At 42.0% G+C, this 25,076-nt stretch overlaps 1 protein-coding gene, 1 long non-coding RNA gene and 1 pseudogene across 2 annotated transcripts; 1 reads left to right on the top strand and 2 right to left on the bottom strand.

Moving 5' to 3' along the window:
* Positions 1-726: 726 nt before the first annotated feature.
* LOC131343468 (uncharacterized) lies at positions 727-4,754 on the bottom strand. Its single transcript, XR_009203140.1, has 4 exons — positions 4,632-4,754; positions 1,272-1,336; positions 1,102-1,161; positions 727-989 (listed from the first exon to the last, which is right to left on the bottom strand). It is a non-coding gene; the product is annotated as an uncharacterized LOC131343468 (long non-coding RNA).
* Positions 4,755-16,175: 11,421 nt separating this feature from the next.
* Positions 16,176-22,195, top strand: LOC131343457 (BOLA class I histocompatibility antigen, alpha chain BL3-7-like). The gene is made up of 7 exons (XM_058375161.1): positions 16,176-16,495; positions 18,561-18,824; positions 19,038-19,313; positions 19,860-20,141; positions 20,228-20,324; positions 20,472-20,498; positions 20,779-22,195. Coding segments are annotated over exons 1-6 (990 nt in total). The 5' UTR covers positions 16,176-16,425; the 3' UTR covers positions 20,473-20,498; positions 20,779-22,195.
* Positions 21,761-24,215, bottom strand: LOC131343778 (uncharacterized protein K02A2.6-like; annotated as a pseudogene).
* Between the last annotated feature and the right edge of the window lie 861 nt (positions 24,216-25,076).

The raw sequence follows: 25,076 nt of genomic DNA, 5'->3' as shown, positions 1-25,076 counted from the left end.
TAATTTTATTTTGCTGGAAATCAATAAATGCCAGTCAAATTACACCGCATAGGTCAAAGCCCAGGCACGTGCCATGAAAAAGACATAACCCATAATTAGTATATGTAAACACGTGGAAATTATTTTACATTTGACACTTTTCTAAGTGTGATGTATCAAGGAAAGAATGTAGTGGTTTATATATTATTCTTATTATTATGATTTAATTCCTGTACAAAACTCTCCGTTATATGTAAATCGTCTGCTTTAGGATGTGAACCACTTTTGTTTATGAACTGTTTCTACATTTCATCGGGTTTCAGTTTTACAGTAAAAATGTTCATCGGGCTGCAACAGAAAAGATCATTCACCTTTAGACTCAAGCCAGTGTATTTTCAGCAGCAGGAACGTAATCAGTTGATCACACGGGTGTGTACTGTTTATTCTGACTTTCATTTTTCTGACAGTTTAGTGGCTACAGTAAATCTGTGAATCTCAAGTTTAATTTTTTAACACTACACTGCATGTGGAATATCTGTGATTTTAAAATAGATGTATAATTCTAAACAATTCACTCTGATAACTCTTCTGATACTTTTTAGTATTTTCTCCTGTGACGTGTGACTGGATTCTGGGTTTGTGTTGAACAGTTTAAATCAGTTAAATACAAAACTTTATTAGTCTTATTTTAGTGTCAGAGATCATCCAGTAAACATGCACATCATTCAGTGTCATTCAAATCCAGTGTTAAAGCGCCACCTAGTGTCAGTGTTGGAGTGTAATGAAGTGATGCAGTGGAATTAACACCATCAGCTGAATCAGGAGACGTTTTCAACACCAGGTCAAAATAAGTGATTTAGATAAATATACTGGAGAAATCTCACAGTTTTCAGAAAAGAGAGTTTATTTCTGATGTTGAAGAAGTTCATTCAGGTCTCTTGTAGATCCTCTCTGTGTTTCCTTCTTTCATGGCTGTGTATCTGGCCAGTGTGAACAGGTAATCACTCAACCTGCGTCAACAAGCAGCACATCAGAGCAGGTAAAGAAGTGACACTTAAAGCTTCAGCATCTCTGTTTGTTTTAAATCTGTGTTAAAGGAAGATTCTGAACAAACTCTTTTACCTGTTGAGATATTTACTGATGTCAGGATCGGCCTCGCCTGAACGCACTATAGGAGCCACGCTGCAGAGAGAGACAGGAAGTGACACATGTGAACCAACGATCAGCTCATAATGAGATAAAACATTAGTGCAGATCTACTGTGTGTGTGTGTGTGTGTGAGTGAGACTGACCAGCGCTCGGCCCGGCGACACACAGCTCTGGCCACATGCAGGGCAGCACTGCTTTTCCCCCCAGACTGTAGAACGTAATCCACAGTGAGAGGATGAGAGAAGAACCCAGAGTCACACAGGTGAGAATACAGTCCAGCTTTAAAGAGTTTCTTTATCCAAAGTACAAGAACATTTACTATCAGATGAAGTGTGTAAGAGGAGGAAGCTTACAGACAGGATGAAGTGTGTGAGAGGAGGAAGCTTACAGACAGGATGAAGTGTGTGAGAGGAGGAAGCTTACAGACAGGATGAAGTGTGTGAGAGGAGGAAGCTTACAGACAGGATGAAGTGTGTGAGAGGAGGAAGCTTACAGACAGGATGAAGTGTGTGAGAGGAGGAAGCTTACAGACAGGATGAAGTGTGTGAGAGGAGGAAGCTTACAGGGAGGATGAAGTGTGTGAGAGGAGGAAGCTTACAGACAGGATGAAGTGTGTGAGAGGAGGAAGCTTACAGACAGGATGAAGTGTGTGAGAGGAGGAAGCCTACAGGGAGGATGAGGTGTGTGAGAGGAGGAAGCCTACAGGGAGGATGAAGTGTGTGAGAGGAGGAAGCTTACAGGGAGGATGAAGTGTGTGAGAGGAGGAAGCTTACAGGGAGGATGAGGTGTGTGAGAGGAGGAAGCTTACAGGGAGGATGAGGTGTGTGAGAGGAGGAAGCTTACAGGGAGGATGAAGTGTGTGAGAGGAGGAAGCTTACAGGGAGGATGAAGTGTGTAAGAGGAGGAAGCTTACAGGGAGGATGAAGTGTGTGAGAGGAGGAAGCTTACAGACAGGATGAAGTGTGTGAGAGGAGGAAGCTTACAGGGAGGATGAGGTGTGTGAGAGGAGGAAGCTTACAGACAGGATGAAGTGTGTGAGAGGAGGAAGCTTACAGGGAGGATGAAGTGTGTGAGAGGAGGAAGCTTACAGGGAGGATGAAGTGTGTGAGAGGAGGAAGCTTACAGACAGGATGAAGTGTGTGAGAGGAGGAAGCCTACAGGGAGGATGAGGTGTGTGAGAGGAGGAAGCTTACAGGGAAGATGAAGTGTGTGAGAGGAGGAAGCTTACAGACAGGATGAAGTGTGTGAGAGGAGGAAGCTTACAGGGAGGATGAAGTGTGTGAGAGGAGGAAGCTTACAGACAGGATGAAGTGTGTGAGAGGAGGAAGTTTACAGACAGGATGAAGTGTGTGAGAGGAGGAAGCTTACAGACAGGATGAAGTGTGTGAGAGGAGGAAGCTTACAGACAGGATGAAGTGTGTGAGAGGAGGAAGCTTACAGACAGGATGAAGTGTGTGAGAGGAGGAAGTTTACAGGGAGGATGAAGTGTGTGAGAGGAGGAAGTTTACAGGGAGGATGAAGTGTGTGAGAGGAGGAAGCTTACAGACAGGATGAAGTGTGTGAGAGGAGGAAGCTTACAGGGAGGATGAAGTGTGTGAGAGGAGGAAGCTTACAGACAGGATGAAGTGTGTGAGAGGAGGAAGCCTACAGGGAGGATGAGGTGTGTGAGAGGAGGAAGCTTACAGGGAAGATGAAGTGTGTGAGAGGAGGAAGCTTACAGGGAAGATGAAGTGTGTGAGAGGAGGAAGCTTACAGACAGGATGAAGTGTGTGAGAGGAGGAAGCTTACAGGGAGGATGAAGTGTGTGAGAGGAGGAAGCTTACAGACAGGATGAAGTGTGTGAGAGGAGGAAGTTTACAGACAGGATGAAGTGTGTGAGAGGAGGAAGCTTACAGACAGGATGAAGTGTGTGAGAGGAGGAAGCTTACAGACAGGATGAAGTGTGTGAGAGGAGGAAGCTTACAGACAGGATGAAGTGTGTGAGAGGAGGAAGTTTACAGGGAGGATGAAGTGTGTGAGAGGAGGAAGTTTACAGGGAGGATGAAGTGTGTGAGAGGAGGAAGCTTACAGACAGGATGAAGTGTGTGAGAGGAGGAAGCTTACAGGGAGGATGAAGTGTGTGAGAGGAGGAAGCTTACAGACAGGATGAAGTGTGTGAGAGGAGGAAGCCTACAGGGAGGATGAGGTGTGTGAGAGGAGGAAGCTTACAGGGAAGATGAAGTGTGTGAGAGGAGGAAGCTTACAGACAGGATGAAGTGTGTGAGAGGAGGAAGCTTACAGGGAGGATGAAGTGTGTGAGAGGAGGAAGCTTACAGACAGGATGAAGTGTGTGAGAGGAGGAAGTTTACAGACAGGATGAAGTGTGTGAGAGGAGGAAGCTTACAGACAGGATGAAGTGTGTGAGAGGAGGAAGCTTACAGACAGGATGAAGTGTGTGAGAGGAGGAAGCTTACAGGGAGGATGAAGTGTGTGAGAGGAGGAAGCTTACAGGGAGGATGAAGTGTGTGAGAGGAGGAAGCTTACAGACAGGATGAAGTGTGTGAGAGGAGGAAGTTTACAGACAGGATGAAGTGTGTGAGAGGAGGAAGCTTACAGACAGGATGAAGTGTGTGAGAGGAGGAAGCTTACAGGGAGGATGAAGTGTGTGAGAGGAGGAAGCTTACAGACAGGATGAAGTGTGTGAGAGGAGGAAGCTTACAGGGAGGATGAAGTGTGTGAGAGGAGGAAGCTTACAGACAGGATGAAGTGTGTGAGAGGAGGAAGCTTACAGGGAGGATGAAGTGTGTAAGAGGAGGAAGCTTACAGGGAGGATGAAGTGTGTGAGAGGAGGAAGCTTACAGGGAGGATGAAGTGTGTGAGAGGAGGAAGCTTACAGGGAGGATGAAGTGTGTGAGAGGAGGAAGCTTACAGGGAGGATGAAGTGTGTGAGAGGAGGAAGTTTACAGGGAGGATGAAGTGTGTGAGAGGAGGAAGCTTACAGGGAGGATGAAGTGTGTGAGAGGAGGAAGCTTACAGGGAGGATGAAGTGTGTGAGAGGAGGAAGTTTACAGACAGGATGAAGTGTGTGAGAGGAGGAAGCTTACAGGGAGGATGAAGTGTGTGAGAGGAGGAAGCTTACAGACAGGATGAAGTGTGTGAGAGGAGGAAGCTTACAGACAGGATGAAGTGTGTGAGAGGAGGAAGCTTACAGACAGGATGAAGTGTGTGAGAGGAGGAAGCTTACAGACAGGATGAAGTGTGTGAGAGGAGGAAGCTTACAGACAGGATGAAGTGTGTGAGAGGAGGAAGCTTACAGGGAGGATGAAGTGTGTGAGAGGAGGAAGCTTACAGGGAGGATGAAGTGTGTGAGAGGAGGAAGCTTACAGGGAGGATGAAGTGTGTGAGAGGAGGAAGCTTACAGGGAGGATGAAGTGTGTGAGAGGAGGAAGCTTACAGGGAGGATGAAGTGTGTGAGAGGAGGAAGCTTACAGACAGGATGAAGTGTGTGAGAGGAGGAAGCTTACAGGGAGGATGAAGTGTGTGAGAGGAGGAAGCTCATCTGTGTAGGAATCAATCCATCTCTCCAGCTCTGCTACAGTCTCACTGCTGAACTGCTAGATTACTCTAGTTGTTACAGCAGAACTGAAATAAATATACTTTGTTCTTTACATTTGTGTATTGTCAAGACCTTCCTACTAACGGATCCATTAACACCGAATTAGCGACCAAATGTTTATTCGGAATATTCTCTTTTACACACACTGACGTTGTCATGTAAACTATGTGTTAGTAACGGTAACGCTTTTCTCTCCATCTTGTGGTCAAACTGTGTAACTGCACCGGTCCAATTTTCTACTGAAAAATGAATAAAAATTTTATAACGTTTTCGAAAAAAAGTGTCTTACTGTTCTGTTAACTGAGATTTTTTTTACATTTTTAAACAAAAAATCTACCTACACATGTGGTGTAACACTGTACAGAATAAAATTTCGCAAATTATTAAGAAGGGAAGTAACCCGTAGGTGAGTGGGCGGAGCATGTTACTTCCGGTTCTGTTCTAATCTGAGAGACTGCTCTTCAACTAGAACCCCTAGATAGTGTGTTAGCATCCAGGCCGCCATTTTGGATGTGTTCCAAATCGCAAAAATAATCCTGTATGTGAAACAGTGAGCGACTCCAGATTTTCATACTAAGTGTGACATTAACAGTAAATCAGAAACCAATCGTTTATTCTCAATTTCTTCTTTACACAGTGTCTCGGACAGTAAGGCGAGTTTTAGTAACTGCGCTAGATTTTTAACGCCCGGGGAACTGGACCGGCGCCATTTTCTACTGAGATGTGAAGAGAAATTAATAACGGAATCTGTTTATTTTTAATTTATTATTTGTGAAGTTATTTATCTTGATAACGTGAACCGCTCCAATAAAAAATAAACTCGGACAAAACAGGCGTTCACGAATCGGGAAATTCTGCACTAAACACGTTTGGCCTTCCTGCTACCCGTAGCTGAGTCTGTTGGTTTCGTTACAATCTACATTTTAGTGTTCTAACTAGGACGCCTAGATAGTGTGCAGTGTCCTGGTCGCCATTTGGAGCGTGTTTCTAGCCGTATGATAGCTTGGCGCCCTCTTGTGGACGCTGATTGTAACTGCATAAGAAAAACCCGGATGCGGCTCAGCGTCGTCTGTTGCTCAGATTTTAACTTCAGACTCCTGATTAATATTCTGAAATAAACAGAACGGATTTTTCTCTACCATTTGCAGAGGTTCACACATTAGTAACTTCTTTAATAAACATATATATTATAATAATATTTATTGCTGTAATTGTGGAACAGTTTAGAGATGAACTGAACAAAAGAGGCATTTGTTATTATTATTTATTTATTTTTATTTATTTATTTGTAATTTTAAAATTAGATTTCATCAAAAGCCATACTGTGTAATTAGATACTCATTTTATTTTACCCATACTCAGGGATAGAGGAGGAAATCATCAGACACAAACATTTATATAAATGGTAAATATTTTATATTAAGCCACAGATGAACTGCTTTCACTGAACAACAAATCGTTTGGAAAAAGTTTACATTTGGTACTTACACTGTCATAAATATGGAAATATACTGTAAACAAACCTGTTGTACAATTGAACAATTATTAATTGACTGTTTTGTTTCAGGACATTAGATGACAGTAGATGAAGAAGACATTGAGCACAATTCAAAGATGCATAGAAATATAAACACAAACACAAGCAAACTGTTGTTACAGAATCTTTACTGTTCTTCAGTAATCTAGATTTCAAAGATGTATATTTGTTGGTGTAAGGTGGAAATTTTAATATTTTAGTTGTTTCTTCCACTCAATGTAATATACAACTTAATAGTTAGCTATAGATTAATAGCTAGCTATTTTGAGATTAAAGAACTTAAAATTACCAGTAAATATTAGCTTAGTGGATTAAACAAAACATTATGTGAAAATAGCTTAAATTTATTAGTAAAAACTACTTATAATATTATATTGCACCAACCAATAGATGTCAGCAGAAACATTTGCTAGGATATTCAAATATTTAAGCATCGCCTACTAAAGGTTTTTAGTTAAAATCCTTAAAAAGGATGACTTGAAAAGGGACTTGCAAAAATGATGCACTCTATTTGTCAGTAAATCTAGCATGTTATTTTTTTTGAGTGTAAAGCCCCACATGCCCTCTCACAAACAGCTCCTTCACACAGCTGAAAAACAGAAGTTCAATAAAACTCAGAAACAATACACATGGGCTCATGTCTGCTGCAGTTTCATGTCACTAGCAGGTCTGGACAGGTTTTATGATTTTAAGCATCATTTAAAGATTATTAAAAGCTGGTTTATTAGCCCTGTTGACCTTTCAGACCACTGCTCAGTTTCATGTACAATAGTTTTATGCTCTGTTAAACCAAATAGTACATAGTGGCATTTTAACACAGCTTTAATTACATCACCTGCATTTTAGAGACACTTTCACTGTTTTCTGGACAATTTGACAGAAGAAAAAGGTGTTTTTGTGTCCTTACAGCAGTGGTGGACTTTGGTAAGATAATAAAGCAGTTCTGTCAACAGTACACTGTCAATGTCACAAAGGAAGTAGAAAATGAAACCACAGAACTTCAGTCTCAGACACAGTCAACAAACGACCAGAACCATATTCCAACTCTCACAGCTAAAAGGAAAAAGCTATCAGATCTCCTAGGGTTTAAGGTACAAGGTGCACTAGTAAGATAACTCTTCCAGAAAGCCATCCAGATGGACACACCCTATAAGTCCTCCCCTCTCCTCTCTTGTAGTTCAGGACGTCTGTGTTTGTAGACTGCAGTGTGTTCTGGGAATCAGAGTTCACTGTGGCTGTGGGAGTTGCTCTGTCAGTGGGCAGATTTTATTACTGAGTTCATGATATAAAATTCAGTCACTTCAGAGGGTTTATAGCTTTCACTGGTGATAATTAAAGTGATTGATGGACATGTTACTAATGAACCTTAATGAAAGCTGGAGCAGTAGCGTCAGGGTTGTTGATGAGTTTGTGCAGTAAAATGGAGGTGTTGTGTTGATGGAGACAGAAACAGGAGTCAGTCTGAAGCATCTCCACTCAGTACAATCATTTTCATCTTATCTGAGCCTCCACCCCAACCTCCATCCCTCTCCACCCTCCACCCCAACCTCCATCCCTCTCCACCCTCCACCCCAACCTCCATCCCTCTACACCCTCCACCCCAACCTCCATCCCTCACCCCAACCTCCATCCCTCTCCACCCTCCACCCCAACCTCCCTCCCTCTCCCCCCCCCCCCCCCACCTCCATCCCTCTCCACCCTCCACCCCAACCTCCATCCCTCTACACCCTCCACCCCAACCTCCATCCCTCACCCCAACCTCCATCCCTCTCCACCCTCCACCCCAACCTCCATCCCTCTCCACCCTCCACCCCAACCTCCATCCCTCTCTACCCTCCACCCCAACCTCCATCCCTCTCCACATTTCCACCTCAACTCACCTTCTGTACCTGCAAAATCTCAACAACAAGCACAGTGTCATCAGCTGATCCTTTATTACAGTTCTTTCACAATAAAAGCACAGAATATATAAGATTACATGAGCAAGCCTGTGGCGATTGTGGCAAGGGGAAGAAACCTTGAAGAGGAAGAAACCTTGAGAGGAACCAGGCTCAGAACAGAACCCATCCTCATTATTGTCATTTCAACCACATATATCTGACGCAGCACATAGTGAAATGAAACAACGTTTCTCCAGGACCCTGGTGCTACATAAACATACAACATAAAATTACAAACACAGAAACAACAACACAGAGCTAGGACAGAAGTTTGTCCAAGCCACGTAAAGTGCAAAGTGTGTAACTAGGTGCAAACAGAGCAAAGACAAGGCAAAAACAGTAATACAAAAAACAAAACAACAACACAAGACAGGACATGTAGCACCGATAAAGAACATGTGCAATGAAGTGAAATAAAATGAAATGATGTGCAACCTTGAGAAATTGGAAAAAAAAACAGGTATCTTATAACATATATGATTGTAACATATATATATAGCAGGCTGACAATATGTATTAGTGCAAAAATGCAATAGCAGTGGTAGTAATGCAATAAGTAGTGCAATAAGTAGTGAACAATATATTGTGAGTCTGTTCACACAGGTGAATGTGTGTGTGTGAGAGAGAGAGAGAGAGAGAGAGAGTTTTGTACAGTTCAGAGTTCATTATAGACACTAATTCCCTGCTGTCGCAAGCTGACAGATGTAAGGGCAGATCTGTGACAGTGTGATAGTCTCTGTGTCTCTAGACTGTGTCCACGGCTGTCCCCTGGTCACAGGCTGACCACACAGATCCATCCACAGCACCAAAAAAGCGACCAGACTCTGACCAGGGGTAAAGCCAGTGGTCACACTGGAAACTCAGAACACTGGGAGCTCGGGAGTGGGATGTATAGAGAGAGAAAGACAGAGAGAGAGAGAGAAAGATATTAAGTAATGTTTAAGTGAACTATTATTAATTGACTATGACAGTTACAGAAAATAATATTATTGTGTTTTTATCAGTAATTTTAAAAGTAGTTATATTTATGTGACAGACCATGCTGCCATATTCTTCATGACTGGCTATAAACAAAGAAAAGCTTTGTTTCAGAGGGAGATCTCATGCTGGACAGATCAACCCTGCAGTACGCTATGGATGATGCAGACTGGGACATGTTCAAGCTCAGCTCTCATTACTTCAGAAAAACGTGTTTTTGCAGGGCAGGAATTTAGGGGAGCAAACACACACACACACACACACACTAAGTTTATTTTAGAGTTTTTTTTGCCTCTTTGCCTCTGTTTACCCTCTATTACATGTTGATGATATCAACAGGCAGCAGTATTTCAGCTGGAAGGAAGTTGGTGTCCAGCTCTGCTCTGTGTAGTGTTTTGTGCTCCAGACTTCATTCTGTTGTTCTGTTGATGTGATTCTGGTTTTAAACTTTACTTTTCCTGACACTGAACTCCATCTGTCCCTTCTCTTTAGAATTCTTGGCCTCTGTATGTAATTTGTATTTTTGTACATAGAAACCAGTGTCTATATTGTAAATATTTCTTATGTATATTTCACCAGGTTTAACGGTGTGTATGTTATATTTGTTGGGTTTTTGTTTTTGCTTATTTATAGGGATATGGGTAATAAAGAGGTCTTATATAGGTTATACATAACAACATAATGCTACCACCACCATGCCTCACATTAGGGACAATGTTTACAGCAAAGTATTAAAATGTGCTACAAGTGTCCCAGGCACGCCGGACTCCACTCCTCACCAGCGCACTGACTCACCTGAGTTTTAATGAAGTTCACATGCACCTTGTTTCCAGAGAACACTCACTCCCCTATTTAAACCTCACGTTTTCTCTCTTTCTTTGTCTGGTCTCAAACGTAGGCGCCAACTCGCTACCCCTCGCTCTAGCATTAGGCAAAAGTTTCATGTTATCGCTATTTTGCTATCAGCCTATCAGTATTCCCTTCTCCAGCTCCACTTTACCTCCTTTCCCAACGTGGACTTCTCCTGGTTCCTTCTGCCTCCATTCTCCGATTGCCGTTGCGTGCTGGGCTGAGTATTCTTCACTTTCCTCTTTCCACCCATTTTCCGTTGTGCTCAATAAACATACCCCTCACAGGGTTTAAACTCCCAGTTTGGTTCTCTCTGGTATTTGTGAAAACAAGAGAGTATACTGCGGTTCTTCTTCTTGCTGTTCCATAAAGCTCAGCTAAATGTAATGTCTGTACTGTAGTTATTGGTTGTTCTGTGCATTCTGTCATCTGAAGTGTAGATCTCTCCATTTTCTTCAGAGTTACCTTCGGCATCTTGGTAATTTCTTTTAGTTTTCTTTTTCTTCAGGTAATCTTCTTTACCTGCTAATGGTTTTGTTTTTGTTTTCATAAGCAAATGAGTTATTTTCTGACCAAATATATATGATTTCTTTACTATTAGTTCCTACTTTTATACATATGGAATCAACTGCCACAGTTCAGATCTCCAAAAAACAGAAACTGGTAACACCCTAAATTCTGATTTTTCTGAATCCTGAACACTAAATTCAGCAAACCCCCCACCCTCACAACCAATATTACAATATTTATACCCTCGTAAGTCACACGATGAGTAAATTGACCAGAATTCTTCACTGTCCCTCGGTCGATGGTTAGCAGTATATGTTCCACAACAGCAAGATCAGGAAGGTTATCCCAGACACAGAGTGGATAAAGAAGGTTTATGTTGTGGAGGTCAGAGCAGAGCTTTAGTCAGTATGGCAACAGCCATGCAGCTCTATCACTAGACTGGGGGTGAGTCAAACCCACTGTTAGAAGTTAGCACTAACACACACACACACACACACACACGCACACACACACGCACGCACACACGCACGCACGCGCACGCACGCACGCACACGCACGCACGCACACACACGCGCGCACACACAAACACACACACGCACGCACACACGCACGCACACACACAAACACACACACGCACGCACACGCACGCACGCACACACACGCGCGCACACACAAACACACACACGCACGCACACACGCACACGCACGCACACACACGCGCGCACACACAAACACACGCACGCACACACGCACGCACACGCACGCACACACACGCGCGCACACACAAACACACACACGCACGCACGCACACACACACACACCAGCCAGCCAGCCCTGAGGCAACAAGTTACATCATGCAGAAATGAATACACATGAAAATGAATATACATGTATTATCTAGTTTATTAGGAAAGCTGTAGACCTGCACATTCATGCAATTACCTAGGAAACACATGGCACCGGGATGCATTATGGGAAGAAGGCATGCCAACAGAGGCAGTTTCATGCTTTGGGCAATGTTCTGCTGGGAAACCTTGGGTCCTGCCATCCATGTGGATGTTACTTTGATATGTACCACCTACCTAAGTATTGCTGCAGACCATGTACACCCTTCATGGAAACGGTATTCCCTGATGGCTGTGGTCTCTTTCAGCAGGAAAATGCACTGTGCCACAAAGCATAAAAGTTTCAGGAATAGTTTGATGACCACAACAACTAGTTTGAGGTGTTCACTTGGCCTCCAAATTCCCCAGAGTTCAATCAAATCCAGCATCTGTGAGATGTGCTGTACAAACAAGTCCGATCCATGCAGGTCCCACCTCACAACTTACAGGATTTAAAGGATGAGAGATGTCAATCAAAATCACGTACTGTAAATGGCTTGCTTGTTCTTAAAAACATGTTTTTGTTATTTGTCTATATTGGGGGTTTTTGAGACAGACTATGCACAATTTTAGAAACCTGTAATTGTAAAGAATTTTAATTTGTTGGTGGAGATTTTAATTGCACATTAAAGCTTGTAACCATGTAGAGCCCCACATGTCCTCTCACAAACAGCTCCTTCACACAGCTGAAAAACAGAAGTTCAATAAAACTCAAAAACAATACACATGGGCTCATGTATGCAGCAGTGTCATGTCACTAGCAAGGCTGGACAGGCTTTATGTTTTTAAGCATCATTTAAAGATTATTAAAAGCTGTTTTCTTAGTTGACCTTTCAGACCACTGCTCAGTTTCATGTACAATAGTTTTAAGCTCTGTTAAACCAAATAGTACATAGTGGCATTTTAACACAGCTTTAATTAAATCACCTGCATTTTAGAGACACTTTCACTGTTTTCTGGACAATTTTACAGAAGAAAAAGGTGTTTTTGTGTCCTTACAGCAGTGGTGGACTTTGGTAAGATAATAAAGCAGTTCTGTCAACAGTACACTGTCAATGTCATAAAAAAAGTAGAAAATGAAACCACAGAACTTCAGTCTTCCAGAAAGCCATCCAGATGGACACACCCTATAAGTCCTCCCCTCTCTTCTCTTGTAGTTCAGGACGTCTGTGTTTGTAGACTGCAGTGTGTTCTGGAAATATTGCTCTGTCAGAGGGAGAGCAGATTTTATTACTGAGTTTATTACATAAAATCCAGTCACTTCAGAGCATTTACAGCTTTCACTGGTGATATTTAAAGTGATTGAGGGATATGTTACTAATGAACCTTAATGAATGCTTTAGCAGTAGAGTCAGGGTTGCTTGTGCTGCAAAATGGAGGTGTTGTGTTAATCTGTGGATCTGAGTCCCAAGCCCAGTCCAAGGCTCTCCCAGTGAGGAGATATAACATAAACATGCATTTTGTGGTATCATGGCAGTAAACATCAGGCTGATGTGCGAAGAAATGATCACACTGGCGAATAAATCCACGGCAACGATCAGCTGAACCATCAAATTTTTCAGGAAGTGCCATTCGAGGCGACTCACCATGAGGTTTAGGGACAGCAAGAGGAGGGGTAGATGTAGCCTGAGCAGTTAGCTGTTGAAGGTGTTGGTTTTCAGTTTGCAGATCCTCCAAAATCACAAAAACGGAAAAAGGCAAACAAATCCGATAAACACTAAACAAAAAGACAAGACGGTAGAAGGCTTGGTACGTTAGCTAGGAACAATACATTACATTTTTGTCATTTCAACCACATACAGCTCTGGAAAAAATAAGAGACCACTGCAAAATAATCAGTTTCTTCTGTTTTTTTTCTTCCAGGTTCATGTATTAGTGAGATGAACAGTTTTGTTTCATTTTTTGTGAACTGCTGACAATATTTCTCCTCAATTCAAAATATAACTATTGTTATTTAGAGTGTATATTTAAAGGAAATGACAACACATCAAAATAACCCAAGATCATGCAGTATATTTGCAGAGCTTTAATAACTCAAATAAAACAAAACGCAAATAATTTGTAAACAAATTGTGTTAATGCTTTGGATAAATAACATTAAGAGATCAGTATTTGGAGGAATAACCCTGATTTGCATGTGTTTTAGCTCCATGATCTCCACCAGTTTATCACATTGCTGTAGGGGAACTTTATACCACTCTTTGTGCAAAAAGCAAACACTTCAGCTTTTCTTGATGGTTTGTGATCATCCATCTTCCTCTTGATGACATTCCAGAGGTTTTCAATAGGGTTCACATCTGGAGATTGGGCAGTGCTCTCTTATTTTTTTCCAGAGCTATATATATATATATATATACATATAGCAGCCTGTGTTACTAATATGTATTAGTGATACATATATAATAGCATTTGTGTATATAACACATGTAATAGCAGCGGTTGAGGTAGTGCAATAAGTAGTGAACAATAAATTGTGAGTCTGTTCACAAAGGTGAGTGTGTGTGTGTGTGTGTGTCTGTGTGTGTGTAAGAGAGATAGAGAGAGATTTGTTCAGTTCAGAGTTCATTATAGACACTAATTCCTTGCTGTTGCAAGCTGACAGATGTAACAGGAGATCTGTGACAGTGTGACAGTCTCCAAGTGGCTCTGTCCACGGCTGTCTCCTGGTCACAGTCTGTCCACACAGAACCATCCACAGTATCAGTGAGCACCACCAAGCGACGAGACTCTGACCAGGGGTAAAGCCAGTGGTGATACTGGAAACTCAGAACACTGGGAGCTCGGGAGTGGGATGTATAGACAGAGAAAGACAGAGAGAGAGAGAGAGAAAGATCTTCTTCATTTCATTTCATTGTCTGTACCGCTTATCGGATCTATACTCGGGTCACAGGGAGTCTGTGCCCATTTCATACCCCCTGGATGGAGTGCCAACCCATCACAGGGCACACACACACTCATTCACTCATGCAATCACATACTACGGGCAATTTAGAGACTCCAATCAGCCTAGAAGCATGTCTTTGGACTATGGGAGGAAACCGGAGCACCCAGAGGAAACCCACCAAGCACGAGGAGAACATGCAAACTCCACACACACACAGAGAGCGGGAGCAAGACTCAAACCCAGGACGCTGGAGGCGAACGTGCTAACCACTAAGCCACCGTGCCACAGAGAGAAAGATATTAAGTAATATTAAGTAAATATTATTTATAGAGTATGTTTAAGTGAAATGTTATTACCTGACTATATCAGTTACAAAAAATAATATTAATGTGTTTTTATCAGTTATTTTAAAAGTGGTTATGTTTATTTGATAGACCATGCCGCCATATTATATACATGTCTGGCTATGAACAAAGAAAAGCTCTGTTTCAGAGGGAGGTCTCACCCTGCAGTCTCAACCATGCAGTACGCTATGGATGATGCAGACTGGGACATGTTCAAGCTCAGCTCTCATGACTTCAGAAAAACATGTTTTTGCAGGTGAGGAATTTACAGGAATCTAGCGAATGGCACAGTTCACAAAACCCTTATCAGAACATTTCCCAGCCAGCGTGGTATCAGACAAGGACACCCATCTCTCCCTACCCTTTCCTGACTGTCTCTCAGCTCCTGCCTACATTTTATATGGCAAAGTGATTTGAGTGGCATCAGGTAGCTGAGAGATGTTTTATTATCCGTCAGCTGGCTGATGATAGCACATTGTTTTTGCAAGTTGCATCTCAAACTCCTCTTGCTTTAGATTTAATCGATTTATCTTTAAAAGCCTCTGGTTTATGTTTGAATATAAACAAATGTGAGTTAATGGCTATTAAAAATTGTGCAGCTTCATTCATTTGCAATATTACTGTTAAAATCAGGTAACATACTTAGTAGTTATCATAACCAAAGACTGCAAAACAAGATGCCCTTTCACTATTTCTTCCATTATGTATAAAACTCAAAAGAAATTGAATTCATGGCTTCATCGAGATTTATCTCTAATGGGGAAGAGTTTTGCTCTCTGAGGCTGAGACTCACTTATGCAGCTCTCTCTATATATGTTGATGACTCTACTTTAAACAAATTGACAGGAATTCTCTGGAGTGGTTGAAGCTGTTCCCTCAGGTGTGGCTATGCTACAGAAAGGGGTTCTCTTTCTCAGCTCCTGTTGTTTCAGATATTCATCCCAGTAGAAAAATGTCACTTGTCACTGTACTGTGTGGTGACCACGAAAAGATCCTTTACATTTTTGTGTGTGTTTATCAGTTTTTATTTGGTATTTACTGCTCCTTTTTCTTCCCTGGCTATATTGTTTTGTTTTACAGTTTGCATACCATCCCAACCGCTCTACCGTGGACACCACTGAACACCTCCATCACACAGCCCTGAACCACCTGGACAGCAGGAAGGGGAATTATGTCAAAATGCTGTTTGTAGACTACAGTTCAGTGTTCAGCACCATAATTCCCTTCATACTCACCTCTAAACTGGAGATCCTGGAACTGAGCCTGTCTCTTTGTCAGCTACCTGAGAGACAGAGCACATGCAGTATGAGTGGGAAAACATGCCACACTTTTTCTGTTTTTTAATGGTTAAAATCTTAACTTACTACTACTACTAATAATAATAATAATAATAAAATAATATAATAATTAATTATAATAATTTCTTCCTCATTTATCTCCTATGTTTATTATTGCATTCCTCAGATCTCAGAAACTGGTGACTGTTGAATCCTGAATTCTGATTGGTCAGCACTCCCGCCCTTCCGGAAAAGAGGATAGGCATTCCAATGGAACACAGTAACTCCTGGAAAACTAAATTTCTCTTAAACAGAGTAAAATCTGAGTTCAATAGAGTTAAAATGGAGTTAAAGTGGAGCTAAACGGAGTTAAAATGGAGTTAAGTCTGCAGATTGAGTGTGTAAATAAGAGATTAGTGTTGTGTGTGTTCAGTGTTAGTTTAGTGTGTGATTAGTGTTTAGTGTGTGTTTATTGTTCTAGTGGATCAGACAGGGAGAAATGTCTCTCTGTAGCTCAGTGATGAAGACTCTGCTTTTCTTCACATGTTCTCTTCATCTTTCATCAGCAGGTGAGTTCTGTAATGTTTACTGTCTTTACTACATTTATTTACTCTCTAATATTAAAGTTTAACACTAAAGCTGTGATAAGAGTCAAATCTGATAAAGTTACAACATTCAGGATTTAGTCCTTACAGTAAGATGAACTGTTTAGGAGAAAATAAAAATAAGATTATAAATACAGATAATCTCTTTATTTAGATTTAATGTGTTGATGTTCTACAGAAGAGACTAAAAATAACTTTTGCTGTAATAAATAAATAAATAAATAAATAAATAAATGAGTTTGTGATCTTTTCTTATTAATATTGAATATAAAGTTGATGAAAGATTTAAAGGCACAGTTGAATGTTCATGTTTCAGCTTTACAGTATTTTCCAGTGTGTGTGTGAGTTAGTGATGTAGTGTTAATGTGTGTGTGTGTGAGTTAGTGATGTAGTGTTAGTGTGTGTGTGTGTGTGTTGAGTTAGTGATGTAGTGTTAATGTGTGTGTGTGTGAGTTAGTGATGTAGTGTTAGTGTGTGTGTGTTGAGTTAGTGATGTAGTATTAATGTGTGTGTGTGCTGAGTTAGTGATGTAGTGTTAATGTGTATGTGTGTGTGTGTGTTTAGTTAGTGATGTAGTGTTAATGTGTGTGTGTGTGTGTGTGTACAGTGAGGGAAAAAATGATTTGATCCCCTGCTGATTTTGTACGTTTGCCCACTGACACAGAAATGATCAGTCTGTAATTTTAATGGTAGGTTTATCTGAACAGTGAGAGACAGAATAACAATAAAAAAATCCAGAAAAAAAAACATTTCAAAAAAGTTCTACATTGATTTGCATTTTATTGAGTGAAATAAGTATTTGACCCCTTTGCAAAACATGACTTAGTACTTGGTGGCAAACCCTTGTTGGCAATCACAGACATCAGACATTTCTTGTAGTTGGCCACCAGGTTTGCACACATTTCACATCTCAAGGAATTTGGGCCCACTCCTCTTTGCATCCACGACCCATTTTCAATGCCCTGGCTGAGGGAAGGAGGTTCTCATCCAAGATTTGACGGTACATGGCTCTGTCCATCGTCCCTTTGATGCGGTGCGGTTGTCCTGTCCCCTTAGCAGAAAAACACCCCAAAGCATAATGTTTCCACCTCCATGTTTGACGGTGGGGATGGTCTCCTTGGAGTCATAGGCAGCATTCCTCCTCCTCCAAACATGGCGAGTTCAGCTGATGCCAAAGAGCTGGATTTGACCACATGACCTCTGAATCATTCAGATGTTCACTGGCAAACTTCAGATGAGCCTGTACATGTGCTCTTCATGGGCGCTGCTGGATTTCAGTCTTTCACGGCGTAGTGTGTTACCAATTGTTTTCTTGGTGACTATGGTCCCAGCTGCCTTGAGATCATTGACAAAATCCTCCAGTGTAATTCTGGGCTGATTCCTCACCATTCTCATGATCATTGAAACTCCATGAGGTGAGATCTTGCATGGAGCCCCAGACCGAGGAAGATTGACAGTCCTTTTGTGTTTCTTCCCCTTGGGAATAATCGCACCAACTGTTGTCACCTTCTCACCAAGCTGCTTGGCGATGGTCTTGTAGCTCATTCCAGCCTTGTGTAGGTCTACAATCTTGTCCCTGACATCCATGGACAGCTCTTTGGTCTTGTCCATGATGGAGAGTTTGGAATCTGATTGATTGCTTCCTTCTGTGGACAGGTGTCTTTCATACAGGTAACGAGCTGAGATTAAGAGCACTCCCCGAGAGTGCTCCTACTGTAATCTCAGCTCCTTACCTGTATAAAAGACACCTGGGAGCCAGAAATCTTTCTGATTGATAGGGGGTCAAATACTTATTTCACTCAATAAAATGCAAATCAATGTAGAACTTTTCTGAAATGTGTTTTTCTGGATTTTTTTGTTGTTATTCTGTCTCTCACTGTTCAAATAAACCTACCATTAAAATTACAGACTGATCATTTCTTTGTCAGTGGGCAAATGTACAAAATCAGCAGGGGATCAAATAATTTTTTCCCTCACTGTATGTTGTTAGTGATGTAGTGTTAATGTGTGTGTTTTTACACTTTTACAGACACACACTCGCTGCAGTTTTTCTACACTGCAGTTACACCTGGATTAAATTGCCCAGAATTCACTGCTGTGGGTCAAGTGGATGGACAGCAGATTGGCTACTACGACAGTAAGAGGAGAGAAGTCATAATGACTGAGTGGATACAGAAGGTGACTACTGATAAGCCAGATCACTGGAACAGAATCACACAGATTTCAAAGGAACATCAGGAGGTCTACATTGCCCGTGTAGCTACACTAATGCAGCTCTTTAATCAGACTGGAGGTACACACACACACACACACACACACAAACACACACACACACACTTTCTAAACTCATTGGTCCTGATGTAAGTGTGTGAGTGATGAAGAACTCAATGAGGAGTAAAGTGTGGTGTTTGAGTAGAGAGTGCTGAAGAAGACAGAGCTTAGCTGAACCTCATCACACTCACCTCTGGGTCTGTGTGTGTGTGTGTGTGTGTGTGTGTGTACGAAGGAATTCACACAGTGCAGCTGATGTTTGGTTGTGGGCTCGATGATGACAACACCACTAGAGGATATAGACAGGACGGTTATGATGGAGAAGATTTTATCAGTTTTGACCTGAAAAATCTCACATGGACTGCAGCTAATCCACAAGCCATGATCATCAAGAACAGGAGGGATAATGACCCTGGTAATAATAATGAGTGGAAGGACTTCCTGGAGATCGAGTGTATTGACTGGTTAAAGATGTACATGGCTTATGGCAGAGAGACTCTAGAGAGGAAAGGTAAAATGTGTAATCTGTTACTGTAACACACACACACACACACACACACACACACTTCTTCTGTGGTCTGCTTTTATCTCTAAATGAATAATTAGTTATTTAAAAGCTGTACATTAAAAATGTAAACAATTTTTCTGTCCAACTCTAAACTCTTTCACATCTTTGTAGCAGAAAATATTGACCACATGACCAATAACACTGACCTTCACTGAGGGGAAAAATGACAGTTAAATATGAAGTGTATTTATTAAAGAAAACAAAAATATTTCAGCAGAACAGTAACGATTTATTTCAGTTAAACAGAGGAAGAGTGATGAAGATGAGGAAGTGATGAAGCTTAAACGTTTCTACTGTAAACTTTCCTCCATTCCTGCAGAAACCATTCCAGTGTCTCCATCTTCACTAAAACACATAAACTGGTGGAAACTTGATGAAGAACGTCCTCAGCAGGAATACAGATTATTCCTCATCAGGGTTCACATGAGGAGTTTCTACATGAAGAACGGAAGAGACTTTTCATATTTCTGTCTCTGTGTGTCTCTGCAGATCCTCCTACAGCATCAGTGATCCAGAAACACTCGCCTTCTCCAGAGGTGGTGTGTCACGCTACAGGTTTCTTCCCCAAAGAGGTGATGATCTCCTGGAGGAAGGACGGAGAGGACGTGAACGAGGACGTGGAGCTCAGAGAGACGTTACCCAACCAGGATGGAAGCTTCCAGAAGAGAAGCATTCTGAAAGTCCCAGCTGAGGATCTGCAGAAACACACCTACACCTGCGTGATTCAGCACAGCAGCTTGAAGGAGGAGTTAGTGCTAGAAGTACCAAAAGGTCCTGATCAACTCCACATACAGTATAAACAATAAATCTGATTTCCTGATGCAGCAGATAATAAAGACTCTGTGCTGATTTAACAGGTGGAGGACTGATGCCTATCATCGTTGGTGTTCTCGTGGCTCTCGTTGTTCTCGTTGTCGTTGTTGCTGGAATTATGGTCTGGAAGAGGAAGAACTGGTGAGAGGAGGAAGGAGGCAGATGTGAAGTTTTCAGAGAACAGATTTACACTTTCTAATTCTTCAAGGAGATTTGATGAATATTTTGCTTGTTTTAAATCTGAACTGATAAACTGATAAATTTGTCTGTCCATCATCTGTGTTTCAGACTTCAGACCTGTTCCACCTGAACTCTGTAAGTGAACCTTTCTGATCCATAAACCATGTTTAAAACCAGTACACTATTTATTAGCAGGGTTTTATCCACTTTGTGATGGATTTGAATGTTTCTCCAACCACTCTTAAAGTGTGACTGTGTGTCTTCCTGCTGAACTGAGAGAGTAAGACATGATGATGTTTACAGTGTCATATGGAATAAAAATCTGTGTGTGGACTGAAAATCCAGCAGAAAAACCTGAGCTCACATTAAATCTCAGCTCAGAGCTGATCCTATTTCTTTCTCTCTGTTTTTCTAGGAGAGACCAGGAGATGGAGATAAGGGTCGCACACACACACACTTTTTATATTTTTTTCTGTCCTTCATTACACTGAGGATGATGGCGACGGTATTTCAGCTGAAACAAAGCTAGTGTCCAGCTCTGCTCTGTGTAGTGTCATATCATCGTGGATGAAGGCTCAATGGCTGAAACTTAATCCCAGCAAAACTGAACTGCTGCTTGTTATGTTTGTCTATACCGTAACCTTCGGAAAAACAATTTAGGGACAATTAATAACACAACGTACACTCACGGATACCTTACTTCTACTCTCCTTTTATTTATTGACAACATACAACATTTTATTACCGGTGCCACCCACAGGCACCTGAGGGAACAACATGTCAAAACAAAGAAGGTAGACTGCCTCTTGCCTCGAGCCAATTCGGGGATTATTCTGCCCCATGACAGAACAGGCCCACTAACAACTAATTACAGTTCAGCAAGGTTCACATTTCTTTTCTTTTTTTTTTTTTTACTTCTACAACGTCAGACGGTTTGGAGGCTTAATTACTCTACATGGATAACGTCTGACTGGCACAGATGAAATATCAGATATGCCCTGTGCTAACTGGCTCTCTGCTGGTGAGTCACTGGAAACATGTAGCTCCTTCTGTGATGGTGTGGAAGGAATGACACTTCCAGATGTCTGGACAGGAGCAGGCACCTCACTAGTATCAGATGGCTGTGCCCCCTGCGTTTGAACTGTTTTATTGGGAATGGACAAGAGTTGATCCGCATGGCATCTCCATTCCTCAGAAGCTCCTACATCTTACAGTGTAAGATATTGGCCCACTTCGAGCAGTCACCACACCTGATGACCATCTCTCTCTCCCCCTGTAATCTCGAGCCAGCACTGTATCACTGATTTCAAACCGTCTTGGCTGTGAATGACCAGCTCGACGAAGGATCTGGGCAGTCTGTGAAGATCGCACAGGGTCTGTGAAGAATACACTGGGTTTCAGAGCATCCAGACGTGTGCGTAGCTGGCGTCCCACAAACAACATGGAGGGAGATTCCTTTGTTGTTGGGTGTGGTGTGGTGTGTTGTGATACATTAGCAAGAATGAATCAAGCCGTCTCTGTAGAGTAGATGAGCCCTTAGAGGCCTTCAATGCTTGTTTCAGAGACTGAACAAACCTTTCAGCCTGCCCATTGGTAGCTGGATGATATGGAGCTGAGCGGATGTGTTTTACATTGTTGCCCTTCAAGAAAGCTGCAAACTCCTGTGCAACAAACTGTGGTCCATTATCACTCACGAGGACCTCAGGCACTCCATAATGACTGAAGAGGTTTCGCAGGACTCCGATTGTTTTTTCTGTAGTTGTTGATGTCATTAACTGCACTTCAGGCCACTTAGAATGTGCATCAACCACAACCAGATACATATGGCCCTCGCATGGCCCCACAAAGTCTACGTGAATATGCTCCCATGGCTTTCTTGGCCACTCCCATGGGTGGAGGGGTACGTGACATGGCATTTTCTGTATCTGTTGGCATGACTGACACATTTTTACCTGCAGCTCAATGTCAGCATCGAGACCCGGCCACCATACATAGCTCCGAGCAATTGCTTTCATTCGGACAATTCCAGGGCGACCACTATGCAATTCCTCAAGTACTCTGTTGCGCAGCTTTTGTGGAACAATGACTCTCATACCACACATTAAACATCTATGTTGCATGGACAGTTCATCGTGTCTGGCAATGAAAGGTGCAAGTTCATTGTTACTGGGCAGATTTCCATTTTGACCTCCTTTTGTGACCATTTCAAGGACTGCTGACAAGGTTGGGTCAGTCAGCGTCTCACGTCGAATATCAGTGGCCCTGACAGGACGTTTCTCCATCTGTCCAAGGTAGAATAAATCTACCGCATCCTTTTTCTCTCTATGCTCCACTCGTAACGGCAAGCGGGACAGGCCGTCAGCATTCGCATGATGTTCAGCCTTTTTATACTCAATAGTGTAGTTATGTGCCGACAAAAACAATGCCCACCTTTGCATTCGGGCAGCTACCATAGACGGAACTTCTTTCTGTGCACCAAAGATCGTGGTGAGTGGGCAGTGGTCTGTGAAAAGCGTGAACTTTCGTCCATAGAGATACTGATGGAATTTTCAGACTCCGAACACTATTGCTAGAGCCTCGCGCTCAATTTGTGCATAATTTTGTTCTACCTTGCTGAGTGTGCGCGATGCAAATGCTACCGGCCTTTCTTCACCATTGGGCAACATGTGTGAAATAACAGCCCCAGTACCATAAGGTGATGCATCACATGCAAGGCGGATGACATTCTGGGGGTCATAATGTATTAAGACATCTTGTGACACTAGTTGCTCTTTTGCCTTTCTGAATGCAGTGTCACACTCGACTGACCACTGCCAACGTTTCCCTTTACACAGCAGGGAGTTTAGAGGATTCACTATGGTGGCCAGACTGGGTATAAACCTCACATAATAGTTTAACAAGCCAAGAAATGATCTCAGCTGTGTGACATTGGATGGTGTTGGAGCCTCAACAATTGCTCTTACTTTTTCACGTGACTTGTGCAAACCTTCTGCATCAATTATATGACCCAGGTACTCTAATGAGTCTTTAAAGAAGTCACACTTACTTTTTTCAACATGTAGGCCGAACTGCTTCAGCCATCCAAGAACTGCATCCAGGTTTTCCAGGTGTTCAGCTTCAGTCCATCCAGTTACTAAGATGTCATCCAGGTAACAATGGACGTTTGACAGACCCAGCAATACTTGGTCCATAGCTCTCTGGAATATGGCTGGTGCTGAAGCAATCCCAAACGGAAGGCGGTTGTACTGGAATAGCCCTTTCTGGGTGGAAATTGTAAGAAATTGCTTGGACTCCTCCTCAACCCTCATCTGTAGGGACGCATGTAACAAATCCAATTTACTGAAACATTGTCCTCCTGATAGTGATGCAAACAAATCCTCAATGCCTGGAAGAGGATAGTGTTCATTGTGCAGAACGGGGTTAACAGTCACTTTAAAGTCACCACAGATGCGTACAGATCCATCTTTCTTTACAACTGGGACTATAGGGGTAGCCCAATCGCTGTACTGTACAGGGGACAATACCCCAATTTCTGTGAGATGGTTCAGTTCGGCCTCGACCTTGGGGCGGAGTGCATACGGAACAACCCTGGGCTGGCAAAATTTGGGTTTGTGTTCAGATTTCAGTGTTATTTTCGCTTTTATATTTTTCATGTCTCCCAGTTGATGTGAAAAAGTGGCGGCATGTTTCTGCAACACTGTTACTAGTGTTTTCACTTTTACTGTTCTTATTTCTTTCCAATTCAGTTTGATCTGACGTGGGTATTGCCTCTTTGGGTACTGTCTTGCGCTTTAAAATCACGTATGGGGGAAGTTTGGTCCCGTCAGCAAGACACGCTAGCATGACGGTCATCTCATTTCCAGTAGATTTCACAATGACTGATTTCTGGCCTTTTTTATGTACAGTGACAGATGTTGGCATATCAAAAAACACAGGTGTTTGATCTGTGTCCTGGCACTATAAACGACTGTAATATATCAGGTTGCTTCAGTCCTTGGGGAACTTGTTTACCTGTATGTGGCGCCACCTTTTTTTGCGGCTGTATTGCCATGTAAAAGTCTAGAGCTCGAATATAGAACAACATCGTTTACTGAGATCCATTTCCATGAAAATAATATTGTCTTATATTCGGAACAATACGGTATTCATTGATAGAAACTTCAAAGCATTTTTGTACATTGCTCTGGATAAGAGTGTCTGCCAAATGTAAATATAAATGTAGTGTTGCATGACCCAGACTGCATTCTGTTGTTCTGTTGATGTGATTGATGTGACACTGAAGTCCATCTGTCCCTTCTCTTTAGAATGACTGGCCTCTGTATGTAATTTGCTTTGTACATAGTAACTATTATCTACATAGAAAATATTTCTTTTGTATATTTCACCAGGTTTGGGGTGTGACTCTTATATTTGTTCAAGAATTTGATTCTTGTTGTATTCTGTTGATTTATGTACAGCATCATCATTTACTATATTTCTAAATAAATAGACTGATCAGTGTTAATATTAAAACCAGTGACAGATGAAGAGAGTAACACTGAGTATCTCATTACACTGACACCTGTAAAGAGGTGGGATATATTATACAGTGAGTGGAGCTGGTGGAGGCAGTGTGATCTGATCATCTGACCTGTGGATCTTTCCAGTTCCTTCAGAGGTACTCTTGGGCTCTTGGTTGTTTCTCCAAGTAATCCTCTCTTTCTGGTAACTGAC

The sequence above is a fragment of the Hemibagrus wyckioides genome, linkage group LG22 (assembly GCF_019097595.1).
Source record: "Hemibagrus wyckioides isolate EC202008001 linkage group LG22, SWU_Hwy_1.0, whole genome shotgun sequence".
In the NCBI taxonomy this organism is placed as follows: Eukaryota; Metazoa; Chordata; class Actinopteri; order Siluriformes; family Bagridae; genus Hemibagrus; species Hemibagrus wyckioides.
This window is presented reverse-complemented; position numbering and strand designations above follow the sequence as displayed.

Excerpts from the sequence above, each read along its gene's own strand:
- LOC131343457 (XM_058375161.1), top strand. The coding sequence starts at position 16,426 with ATGTCTCTCTGTAGCTCAGTGATGAAGACTCTGCTTTTCTTCACATGT. Across the intron at positions 18,825-19,037 it reads GCTCTTTAATCAGACTGGAG|GAATTCACACAGTGCAGCTG; the intron begins GTACACACACAC and ends GTGTGTACGAAG. Across the intron at positions 20,142-20,227 it reads AGTGCTAGAAGTACCAAAAG|GTGGAGGACTGATGCCTATC; the intron begins GTCCTGATCAAC and ends CTGATTTAACAG.